Source organism: Oxyura jamaicensis, chromosome 2 (genome assembly GCF_011077185.1).
Source record: "Oxyura jamaicensis isolate SHBP4307 breed ruddy duck chromosome 2, BPBGC_Ojam_1.0, whole genome shotgun sequence".
NCBI classification, from domain to species: Eukaryota; Metazoa; Chordata; class Aves; order Anseriformes; family Anatidae; genus Oxyura; species Oxyura jamaicensis.
The window spans coordinates 43,220,652-43,233,444 of record NC_048894.1 but is presented as its reverse complement, the minus strand read 5'-3'; the positions used below and the strand labels follow the sequence as shown (position 1 = coordinate 43,233,444).

The following is a 12,793-nucleotide window of genomic DNA, read 5'->3' as shown; positions in this document are numbered from 1 at the left end:
TTTCTTTAACGGCCCAATAGCATCTGTGTGCATGTGGTGGGGGCTAATTAGCATGGGGCTAATACAAATTAACACGTGCGTGTTTCTTAACATGGGCTAATGTTGTTGTATATCACTGATTTTTTATTTTTAGTAGAGCGTGGCTTTTAGAGAAGAGCAGTGGATTATTCCATGTTTGTTTTGTACACTTCTTCACCTTCCTTCAGTTAGATTTAATTTAACAATTAATTTTTGGTATCTAATGTTAGACTTTTTACCTTGAAACCCACGTTGCTTTGCACATGCTCTGTAGTCACGCCTCCTACTAATCTTATTCTTAGTGTATTTAAGTGAACATGCTCTGGGGATAATTGTCCAATGTAAGTAAGCATGGATGTCTTAAACAGTCTTGGGTTTTATCTGCTTAAAATTAGATAGATTTTACTAAGTTAATTTTTGTTCTTTCTTAGAGGAAAGGAGAAGCAAGTAAGACATACTGAGATAATTATTACATGACTTTTTAAGTCAGCCAGCATGTACATCTGTGTAAACCCGGAGAGTTCATCTGTTGCATCTTCCCATTGCTTCTCTTTCCCTTGGGAACTTTTTTCCCTTCTGCCCAAATTACCTGTAAATTCATTAAACGCAGAATTTTCAGATGACAGGGATGGCTTTTTTTTTTTTTTTTTTTTTTTTGATGGTGGTGTTTTAGCTTTTATGTGGAGATACGCAGGTTCAGTATGTATAAATCTTGTTTGTAAACTCTCCCTAATTTTCTTACAGGGCGATGGTTGGCTATACTTGAATCCTCTCTGGAAGACCCTTTGACAAGAAACAGGAGATGTCTTATAACTTTACCTTAAAGGCATTAAAAGGAAACAGTATATAACTTGTCAGATGTCATTCAAAAGATTCTGTTCTCAGAAGACACAAATGAGAAGCTATATACTGTGAACAACGCATCTCAAAATAACCACAAGCTCAAGTTTATTCAGGAGCCATTTTGTGTGTACGGATACACAAACAGATGTGCACATGTACGTATATACACATATACACACACAGTATGCATGTGTGTTTGTGTGTGTATTACTTACACTACACGTCAACAAAGTAGAAACACTAACAGTGATTTGAAGACCTTATTCTCTAAATGTTCGGGCATAGGACTCGAGCTGGAATCAGCTAGGGTTCCCCGAGTTGTGTGCTTGCAGGATCAGGCCCTACGCTAGTATTTAAAAAAACACACACTTTTTTATTAGTACTGGTTAAGGTTTTCTATTTTTCACTTTTGCCAAAAACGTTTTGCACTTAAAATGTGACGTCACTTAATGGCAGTCATTCAGTCTAAACAGTCATTGAATAATTCACCTCGACTTGAGAATGACACATTGACAGCGCGCTCTTTGGGATGCTGATTTAAGAGCATGTTTCCTGTCACTTACGAGTATGAATTTTCTGCCGTCAAGTAGCAATACCTTCTCGAGACATTGTTCGCACTAACCCGCTGTGTCCTCACTTTTTTGTTTGGTCCTACTTCCAAACGTTTCATCGGTCTCCAGTCACTTGTGAGCCAGCTGCTTTTGGTCTTGCTGCGTGATGTTCTTTGGCTATTGCCATGCCAATGCTTTTGGGTTACACGTTTTGCTAAGTCCCTTCTGGCAGATGTAGCTGTGGTATTCAAACTTACTTTGCCTCAGCTTTCCACGCTGACGTTGTCTGTGTCTGAGGCACTCCTGTTCACAGCCTTGCCTTTAAAATTAAACCACTGCTGATGCATTTTTGCTCACGTGTGCCAGGCTGTGAACTGAGGCAGGTGAGGTGGGGTAGGAGTCTTGCTCTGATGTGCTGCTGTGATGGGTCTGCACCTCCAGCGGCTGAGATGCTGCTGCTGTGCATTGCTGCTGTGAAATGAGAGAGCCCTTAATTCCTCCTCGTCCAGGCATCGAGCAGACCTGTCTTCATTTCTTTTTGCTTTTGGCCCAGGTGATTGCTTTTGGATGGTTCCTTATGAGTAGCCTTTTCAGATAAATGATTTTCTGATGTTAAAGTAACGATTTAGTAAATTACTACTGAAATAAGAACTTTATTAATGAAACAAATGAAATGGGATGTAACTTGTTTCATAAAATAAAGCAGTAAACAATCCTGTAGCTTGATCTTGCTTTGTAAGATAACCACTGTGACACTAAGAAAGTGGATTATAAACGTGTGCTAAACCTTCGTTGCTTTTTAGTATTTGTTAAAAGTGAAGGTGTTTTTGAGAGAAGTGACAGCAAAAGGCAAGTGTAAAATGTGCTGACTTCTGCTCAGTGCTTCTTTTACAGCGGCCTGTAAAGAAACCACTCTATTTCTAACCTACAGTAGCATGGATGCTTACTTTTCTGTAGTACTGATTAATTTTGTGCCTTTTGTCTGCTTTCTTAATATAACAGTTGCTTTATAGATACTACACTAATATATTTAAGTCAAAGTACTGCATTTATCTGTTCTCCTGTCTTGCGTTTTCTAATACTTTATTTTTTTGCTAGATATTAAAATCTCTTAAGCAACCCAAAAGGCTAAACAGAGGTGTGTACACAAGGCTACACGGCAGTAGTTGTTCATTTGGACTTCACTTGGACATACTTAACAGATCTTTGCATTTAGATCTTCAGATCCCTGTTTAATGAGGTCTGTGCCCCCTAAATGCTATTTTGTCTGCTTGTATATACCTTTTTTTGCACATTAGAAAGATTCGTGTTATAAATTATTTAAATCCTATTTTTTAAAAAAATGCGGACTGTATGAGCTTGGTTTTGTAACTGATGCTTTTTTAAAAACGAAAAAATCTTATTTTTAGGTAGTTGATGTTTTTGTGTAACAACACCAAAACGATGCTGTTGTAGTTATCATGAACTACTACCAAGTATCATCAGGAAAAGGCGTACCTTATCACCGGCAAGCATTACTTTACAATGGATCCACTGGTTTAGAGGTTAGTCTGATAAGTAACTAGAAGTATTGGTAGACTTTGTAATGTCATCACCAAGAACACTAAGTAAGTGCAGAATTAAACACATGCAACATTTCCTGCCAGAACTCTGACTTCATACACCAAAGAACAAGCCACACACCCACTAACAGCCATTGAAAACCTCTTGTGAGGCATGCAGGACTGCGCTCCTGAAAGAGCAGACCTCTTTCAGCTTTGGCGGTGTGACTGTCGAAGCTACAAAGATGTTGTAGCGTTCTTTTAAGACAAATTTTGAATAATTTTATGTTTGTAATTTATTGAAGATTTTTCCTGGCTGCATGGTTGGTTGTTCCTGCATGCCGAGAACATTCCACTTGTGCTCTGATAAATGTCTTGTTTTGATGCTGTGAAGAATCCTCTGATGCCATTACCACTGTTTCTTTTCCCAAGTAACTTGGGAGAGGTGAGCATAAAAATAGCCCTTTCGTTAAAGATCCTATCAGCAAGAGATTCCAGAACAAGAGCCAGAAGAAGTGTCATTTTTTCTGATAGTTACGTGTTCGGTATATTTTACAAGTCTGAAAAGTAAATATTCCTAAGACTTACTCTGTAGGTTGTTCCAATAGTTGTCTTGGACTTGCAAGTGATTCTTTTCCTTTTCAAGTAGCCAATGTATACAGTTGGAACTGTAATGTAAGACCATTTTTTTTGTGTGCACACCTGTAGAAAGCCTATGCAACCTTTTTTTTTCTTAAGTTAGAAATGTTCAGAGAGAAAATTTATACCTTTTATCATTTAAAAGATGCTCTGGCAGTCTCTTCTGATTTGCCTTCCTTTCATAATTTGTGAATTTAAGATTACAATGCTCATCAATAAAATATTTGTTTCATTTAATAGTGGGATGCCCTTTCTCTTTCCACTGAAAAAGTAGTTAACTGCTATCATGTATTCTCATGTCCGGGAGCACAGTACAATGCTCAGGGCATGCGTGATCTGTTTTCATGGCTCATGTTTTATTTATTTATTTATTGTTATTGTTGTTATTTTTATTTTTAGCTCCCTGTTAATGCTGTCAGACACCTCAGAGGTTTTAAGTTGGACAACACTACAGCGGGATAACAGGGCTGGGTAGCATCACCGCTTTTGGAAAGTCTGGGGAAGGTGTTCCTTACTTTGTCACATAAAGGAAACAAGTTAGGATGCTTCCTCGATTCTGAAAATTTCATTTAAACTAATTCTTGATAAGGTACCTTTGAAAATACAACTCTGACTGTGTTATTGGACACTTGCATGGGGAAAAATCTGCTTCACTCTTCCTGGTCTACATTTTTCAAGCGCTGGATAACACGGGTCTGGTTTATTTTAAACATTCACCCACATCATTGGAAAGTGTCACGCCAGAACACTTTGCTTTAATGCAAAACAGCAAATGTTGGCTGTAAATGAAACAGGAAAAGTTGCGTTCCTTGCCTGTCACGGCATTGCTGCGGGACCCTGGCTTGGAGCAGCGTACACATTTGGTTTAAGCACCTTGTCGCTGACAGGTTTAGACACAACCAAATAGGATTTAATTTCAGTTTTTACTCATGGTGGGATTGATACGTACAGACGGCTATGTCAAAGCAGTGAAATGCTTTTTCAAGTGTGTTGACGTTTAACTGTTGGCTCCCCGTTTTGGAATTACTTCCACATGTCAAAATAATTTCTGGGGGGTGAGCCAATAGTAGTGGTGCCCTCATTGCTTTCAGGAGTAATGACTAAGAGCTACAGAACTTCAGCAGTACTTGCTGTTACAGACTGCAGGCTTAGTTTTTTAACAACTGAAGGTCTGAGCCTGGCTTAGATATTTTTTTTCCTTCAGCTTTTTACTATTTTGTTGCAATTATGCTCCAAAATCTGCAACCTTTGACTCAGTAGAGCACCAGAAGGATGACCTATAACTAAGGAAACAGCCGAGTATGGAAGGTAGGTTGGGCAATGATGCTAGATGCACATGTATTTTCCCTTGCTGGTACAAGTATAGTTCAGCTCTTGTAGCGTGATGAGCTACAGGGTAGCGCAGCTGAGTACTTCTAGGATGCAAGTGGCGAAGCAGGCACTGACACTACATGCAGGTGAGGCACCAAGGAAGCTCATACCATGCCTGCCTTTTTTTTTTTTTTGTCATTTATTTCTTTTTAAGTGGCTGCGTTAATGATGCCAAAGCAATTGCAACTTTCATTTAAATGCAGATGGTAGCAAAAGCCTTGAAATCAGATTAGATTTAAGACCGTTCAGGTAAGTCAGATTTGGGCCCAGGCTGGCTGAGATACCTGTAGTTACCTTCTTATTGCTTTTAAAAAATGCTATAAAATTAGTATTATTCCTGCTCCATTAAAGAAAATACCGACAGCTAAAATAGGAAGTGTATTTTGACAGAACTGTAAAAACTTTTAAGGAGGGAAGGGTACTGGTACTTTTTTTCATGCAAGGCTGCATTATTGCCAAATGAGACTGACCAGCAGCATCTATTCGGCTGGCTTTTGGATGCTCTTTCAAATGTTTGCTTATTTCTACTGCTGTTGAGGAGACAGGATGTACATTTCCTTGGAAGAAGCAAGAAACTACAACAGCTTGAACTTTTCTAAGATGCTAGCTGCATTTGCTGAAGCCTGTGTTCCCTGGAACTATTTACAGCCACCTCGGATTTCAGCACAGCAGGGGTCCTGTATTTAATATAACATCCTTCCAGCTTAGATTTATTAAGTAGCTGCTGTGGCTTCATTGCAGCAATTTCATGAGGTCAGCAAACTTATATTTTAGAGTTTGAATGCCTTAATTCATTACTAGGACTGTAAGTACCGTGTTACTGAGTTAATCACAACAAAACTGACACGACACCCTTAACACAAAACTTGAATTAACTTTATTTTCCCCTACAGTCAACAACTGGTCTGCATTGAGCTTTAAAGCAACAAAATAAAATGAAATCTCCAAATGACAAGGGGCCAGAAATCCAGATTTAATTACCTTTGTGAAAATGTTGCAGCTGTAGTATTGGTCTGTATAAACCACTGAAGTCAAAAATGAGTTCATAAATCAAAAAAAATATTCTACACCTTGGGAAAGAAGTCAGCAGTAACATTCTCATAAGAACACTGTAAGTTTACATTTTCTTCATGAAAGGTACATACTATTCTGCATTTTACATCACATTATTGATGTAAGTTTTGTTTCTATAAAAAGTTACAACCTGTGGCAGGAAAACAAACTGCAAAACCCTTTCTTTCATTTTATTAAAAGAAAAATTTCAAGTCTGTATAAAGTTTTCCTATAGCTGGAAAGTGAACATGTTCAGTCTCCATTTATATTATCTTAGTGCATTTAATCTGACAGTTTTCACCACTTTTTTTTTTCTTAAAAAAAAAAACAGTATAAAAGACAGACAAAGCAAATAGCGCTATAGCAGGAATTTCTTCAATTGATTTAAGCACTCTAAATAAAAATGCAGAGAAATAGATTTCCAGAAAAAAACTTTTTTACCCTCACAAGAGAAGGCAGTGAGGGGGGGGAGAGGTTTGCAAACCCTCTACTACTGATAGCCACAGAAAAGGGGTTTTGTATACCTGTCAACCTTTTTTTTTCCTTAAATAGGCTATACTTGTTTTATCCATGTAAACATTTACCTAAAATAGTTTCATTTCTGTTCTGAAATTCTGAGCACCAGCCCCTGAATGGTGCTCAGATATACGTTACTATAGCATTCATTACTGTCATTTCAGATCTTTCAGGAGGATACAAATTTAGCCCTTGTATCTACAATGTGCAAGATTTGCCTTGTCTACCTTATGAAATGATAGTGTAAGGCAGCAATACTGCAATCACGTATTAAACCAAAGCAGCATGTCCCATCTGAGCTATCAGCCAATTGATATGTCCTGTCAGCTCCTGTGGAAACTGCAGCTTTGCTTCTTACACTCCAGATCAAAACCAGCCTGCAGCCAAGAGTAAAAGGACATTTAAAGAAACCATTGCAAAGTAATAACGGGAGTAACTTATTTTGAACGTTTCATTTCAAAGACAGCTCTATTTCCTCTTAATTGCTGAAAACAAGTCATTTTAGATTTGACCATTCCAGTTATAACATACTGCTGCTATTCAGCTGAACAGTGTTTTCCAAAAAAGATTGACAAGTATGCATGTGCCAAGGACCAAATTACAGGGTTCTTTGGTGCAGTCAGTCCAAATTCTCAACAGATTTGAAGGATAATATGTACCAATAAAAAAAATGCTGCTAGACTTGTATAGCAGCTCTGTCTTGCTTCACATTACAAATCTAAAACAGCTGTTCTCAATAAGCCAATATTTTTAATCAGACATTGCCTGAAAAAATTTGTACAATAATCTGGACCAATGATGGTTCTGTACCCTCATGTTGCTGTGAAACATGACTCGAGCTAAAGGCAAAGACTGGTTATCTCAAGGACAACTGCTTCGTATTAGCGATCAGAACAGTGTATTTAAACTGTCTTCCTGTTGGGTCTCTTGCCTTTCTTTAAAATTAGTTTATTCTTAATGTAGCCACGCTTCCTTTTGGAGGTCTAAAAAGAAAAACAGAATACAATGTATTAGTTAATGATTTAGTCTTGACCGCGTTTTTAATACTGTGCATTGCAATGCCTGAGCTTTCTTTAGATTTATTTTTAAAGAGCTTAACGGGTAAATCCTCAACTAGGTATTATCCATTTATTATTTTTAAAGTTGGGATTGTTAATTCGTGCCCAACATCTGCTTTTGTACAGGTTGTACTTTTGCAAGCCCCATATACCAGATATGTAGATTTATTTTCAATGCTTGTGCTGAGGCAGAATTAATAATTAACCAACAAGATAAAGCTCAAGTAGGCCAAAGAGCAAAAGTGATAGAAAGCATTAGTTTTGTTTGGAAATCCCTTCTTATATCTTTTTGCACTATTTGATTCTCTTTAGAAGTTAGCAAGCTAGACAGTAATATTTGCCTGAAACAGTAGTTTTTCAAGAAGGAAGAGAAATTGAATAATCACATTTTAGTCTTTAGTCCTCTGCTGTTTGTAGGTTAGTTAGCTCTTTCTGCTCTTGTGTTGTTATCAGTGGATTTTAGATTCCTCTTTTTTTTTTTAGAAGGTGTTAATGGGGGGAAGCATTAATGTTAGTCTTCACTAATAGTAAATTCAAAGTTGTGTAAATACAGCTAGCTCCTGACAGGTAGAACAGTAGTGTCTGCCACACGTGCTGGAACTCCCACACTTGCTGCAATTTGCTGTGTCTACCAGCAGGCTCTGTTATATCAATTAAATATGACTGTTTCCCCCCTTTTTTTCCTAAAAAAGAATAATATTTTTAAGTGAGACACAAACTAATACACAATACTCAGACAATGTTATTTCTCTGAGTTTGAGCAATGTCACCCTTAGGATGGAAGAGTGAGTCGAGATGGACTTGATTGCCAGTAAGGAAGCAACTGTTGAAAACCTGTGGCTACTACAGAGCCCTCAGCACATACTTAAATCTGAGTTTAGCCATTAGCCCCACACTCTTTGCTAGTCCTCTGATTTCTTAATGGGAAGCAAAGCTGGTTGGTACTGCAAGATGGATCAGAATTAGCGTCAGCGTTTATCCTGTCTTTAGAGAGAACTGAAACATCCACAGCTTAAGTGTGGTCAGTGCATCTATCACTGATAAATATGGCCTATATATAACATCAGAAGTTACACTGTAAGTGTCTGATAGGTGTGGTAAAACTTCTGATTTCTTTGTAAGGCAAGTCTAGCTCTGTTGGCAACTCCCAAATACCTTAAATTCTATGAACTTCCAACAAATCATTTAAGTAAGCAACTTTTACCATTAGGAGTCTCCTCTAGCATTCCCTATTTGTACTTCCCTGACACGCAGTGTAAGGTTAGTGCCTGTATTGATTTAGTTTGTTACATGCTTGTTTCTGACAGGATTCTGGAATTCCTTTTGTGACATACGTTAGTATATATAGAGATCAGGTTTTGTGAAGGACAGGGCTGCTATGATTCTCTCAAACATCCCTGATAACAAATCTTTCTTACTAGGCTGAAGAAGCACACCACAACTAACGCTGTTAAAAACATTAAGATGACTTCAAACAGGAAGCAGCCAGACACTAAATTCCATCAACAAAAAAAATCATATTTAATTTATTTCATACAAAAGTACCATTTTTAAACTTCTAGGCATCACTACTTTCAAACAAAGTCAGAAAGCAACTTCCACATTTTTACTTAGTGAGCCATAGTTACTGAAACATGATTTGATGTACGTTAGAGATTATACTTCCAGTTACATGAAGACTTAGGATTGTAACAGCCAGTGACACACTCTATTTCCAGTTAGCATTCTGCCTAAAAAAATATCTAGCCTTGTGTCTTTACATGCTTGTAAGTTAAGCAGACAGTAAATTAACAATTATTACCAGCAGGCAGGTCTGATATTGGACACTAACATGAACAGTATCCATAACATCCTGGCTAGCGGAAATACATAATTCACCAGCTATGTGATGCACTGTTAAAAATAAACTGCCATTTCCTGACCCCTTTGAAATACTTCACTGGGAACCCACCTTCTTTGACAAATACTTCTGTTTCGGTACAATGTTGGTTACTCTAAGTTTATGATCCAATGTCTCCCTGTTGTCTAGTTGTTTCACCTTGTATATTCTAACAAGCCAGTGCTCTGAGGTAAAGGCTTCCTCCAGATGTTTAAATTTAATGTCCTTGTTTCCAATCTCAGCATTTCGTGTACGATCAAATCCTGGAGGTGTCCGAAAATCCAGCTATAAGGATTAAAGATTGCATATTAGTTCAAGACATAACCCAAAACATGCATCACTGCAAACTATAGTACTTCATACCGCATGACAACACTTTCCTCTGGTCTAGTCAAAGGATGACACTTCCCTTACGCTGGTTATTACTACACAGAAAACTCTCACAGGTATTTTTTTACAATTGAGAAAGACAAAAAAAAGTCTCATTGTTACAGGTGATGCAGAAGAGAGCACTTAGTGTCTGAACAGAACTACCACTTCTTCATTCAGAGACGGAACTACTCAAGCAAAAACCTGAGGTACAACAGCCTATGGTAGCTTTTTAGCACAGCTGCTCATGTACTTGCCAATCTTTTATACCTCCATAGTTTGCACTTCCACGTTTTCTGTACGATCTGAGATAGTTCATATCAGGCTTACCAGTTAAATTTGATCACTGTGTTAAGAGTAAGATCCATTAAGCTCAAAGTTTTTTAGCTGAATAAAGGATTCTTTTGATAACAAATCACAATGATGAGCCCTTGGGGCAGGGGGCGGTCGTGGAGGGAAGAATGGGAAAGGAAAAAAAAATGCAAACGAGGCAGATTTAGCCATGTATGTGTTTGATGATCCCAGAGGGGACTGACAACTTTCTCAGAGAATTATACCCTGCCCCTATTATATAGCGTAGTGTTGCTTAATACACTGATGTGACTTGGACAGGAATCAGGTAGTTTCTGACAGATACTAAATCAAGTAGTTTCTGACAATTAACTGTTTCACTTATGTTGTAGGGAGCTTTACATTTGGTTTTTGTAACAACAAAGCAGAAGAGTTAAAGCTTTAGTGAGTGCACTGCATAATGGAATTAAGATGCTCATTGGAAGCAAGGCAAAGGACAGCAAAAAGCTAAGTACAAGGCTTGGTTAGCAGCACAAGTGCTTTTGGCTAGAGCCTGTATGCAGTAGAACACGTGCAGATGTTAGAATTTGTAAAGCAAACTCTTACCTCTGATTCTGCTACTACAAGCAATGCTCAGTCTAAAAGATGGAAAATGCATCAAAATAACATTTTTTTTTGACATTTTAATTACGATTCAGTTGAAGATTTTGCACTAACCTGCATCTCTCCAAATCTGTAATAGGACATTTTATACATGAGGCAGTTCAGTAAAGTTGGAGAACCTGCCTTGTCTACCCGGAATTCTCCCTGAGGAGTGAAGTAATCACTTTCCTTTAAAAACAAAAGAAGATAAAAAGAGTCAATAGAAACTAAACCCATATTTAAGGTAATTTTTCATTCCTTTCTGACAAAACAAACCAAAAACAACACAAGAAAAATATTTTTATATAAAAAAAATTAAATTGACATCCACAATTTAAAAGCTGATTCAAGCCAGTCTTAAAGCAGAAAGTGATGGTGCTCATTAAAGGTAAAATTAGTTACAAACTACCTGATTGTAACCCAAAACTCCATGGAACAATGTTCTTAAATCCCCTTTACAGTCTTGCTACAAATTTTGTCACTTCAGTCAGCAGTTACTGGAAAACTAATCTGAAAATGTAGAAGTAAGAACATCTACCAAAATTATTTTTCAGAAATGTGAAAAGCACTGCCATGTAAGTACACACTGTCACTGGATACTCTGTACGTGCAGTGTCAAAATGAAAATTTTCTGCTCTTTTTGTATCTGGTACAAGATGGAACTATTCACGCAGGCCAGTCCCTTAAGCCAGCACTAATTACCTAGGAGTTTTTGTTAGGCTTATGCAAATACTATGACAGATTTTTGCAATCTCTGAGATATTCTAATAACTTACTTAAACTCTATGTAAGTAAATATTAATAGTTCAAACCCTGTAATAGTAGGAAAGAAGCTAAAGAAAGCTGTAATACCAGCTGTTTAAATGTTCTGAATGCTCCTACTTTTTTTAATAATACGACAGTGCATAATGAGACACACAGAGGAATTACAAAAGATATCCTGTACTTTTAGTATCGCGCAAAAAGGTGAAAAGCTTCTCAGGTTATTGCTCTTTCAAAACCATAAAAACTGGGCTACAGCCTCTGCAGTGTTATTCTAGAAAAACCACCCCTAACACGTTTTTCAAATGAAATTGTGACAAGTAGACATTTCCCTCCACTGTTATGAGTACTACCAGAATGGCAACAATGTAAATAAAGGTTAAAAAATAAAAAAGTACAGATGAAAACACAGAAATAACATGTAGCCAGGAACACTTCAGTTTTCCTGTGGAAGTTTTCCACTTACTCGAATATCTTTGGGATGCTCTCCCTCTGCTATTCTCACCATCCACAAGAACTTATTAATATCATCACCAGAGTAGCCAATCACACCACCAAAAATAATCAAAACGTAATCCACATCCAGGCTTCTCATGATCTCGTATGCTGCTGATTCATTTGAGGACATTGCCTTTCCCACCTGTATCACAGCAAAAAGAGCTTAAGTATCTCTATAGGTGCACATTGTACAGATTCTCAGATCAATTGCCTGCAAGACCAAAGTCCAAGAATAGATATTTACCGAGCAGACCCCATATTTTCATTCTAGATAAAGAAAATCCATTGCCTTGATTTTGAAACCCCAAAGCCCAACCTAAGTAGAAATATTTTCTACTCTGTAAGTGAAGTGCTGCCTGTTGAAATGAGCTGTGTAAAACATAACATCAATCATTTTTCTTTCGTGGCAGCTACAGATTTTTCAAGTCACAGCTATATTGCCAAAAAGTTAGTATGGCAGAAAATACCTAATTACAAATTACTTTGAAAGCTTTAGACAATCTGAAGTGAATAAATTATTTGAAATATTACTGATCCTCTCCCCCCCCTTTTTTTTCCCCTTTCCTTGATCTCTGCCCTTCAGTAATAAAGCAGCCACGCTCCATCGTGCTCAGCGGTGTTGAATTTAGGGCAAGTTTATGCAGAGAAAACATCAGAATAGCGCTATGCTTGAGTTAAAAGCATACTTTGGCAAGCCAATGTTTTGGCCTTGAAAATCTTTTTAAAGCTGCATCTAAAGCCTCTTCCAAAACGGTCATTTTC

General features: G+C 37.5%; 2 protein-coding genes across 2 annotated transcripts in view; one reads left to right on the top strand and one right to left on the bottom strand.

The window, feature by feature from the left end:
* Positions 1 to 3,829, top strand: part of OSBPL10 (oxysterol binding protein like 10) — a 112,839-nt gene extending 109,010 nt beyond the window's left edge. The window contains exon 12 of the mRNA XM_035318297.1: positions 763 to 3,829. Within this exon, the coding sequence (XP_035174188.1) occupies positions 763 to 807 (45 nt within the window). The 3' untranslated portion in view covers positions 808 to 3,829. The remainder of the gene's footprint in view (positions 1 to 762) is intronic.
* Positions 3,830 to 5,817: 1,988 nt separating this feature from the next.
* STT3B (STT3 oligosaccharyltransferase complex catalytic subunit B) overlaps positions 5,818 to 12,793 on the bottom strand; it is a 49,871-nt gene continuing 42,895 nt past the window's right edge. Inside the window, exons 13-16 of the mRNA XM_035318296.1 lie at positions 12,000 to 12,173; positions 10,847 to 10,960; positions 9,542 to 9,754; positions 5,818 to 7,515 (exon numbers count right to left, since the gene is read on the bottom strand). Of these exons, the coding sequence (XP_035174187.1) occupies positions 7,435 to 7,515; positions 9,542 to 9,754; positions 10,847 to 10,960; positions 12,000 to 12,173 (582 nt within the window). The 3' untranslated portion in view covers positions 5,818 to 7,434. The remainder of the gene's footprint in view (positions 7,516 to 9,541; positions 9,755 to 10,846; positions 10,961 to 11,999; positions 12,174 to 12,793) is intronic.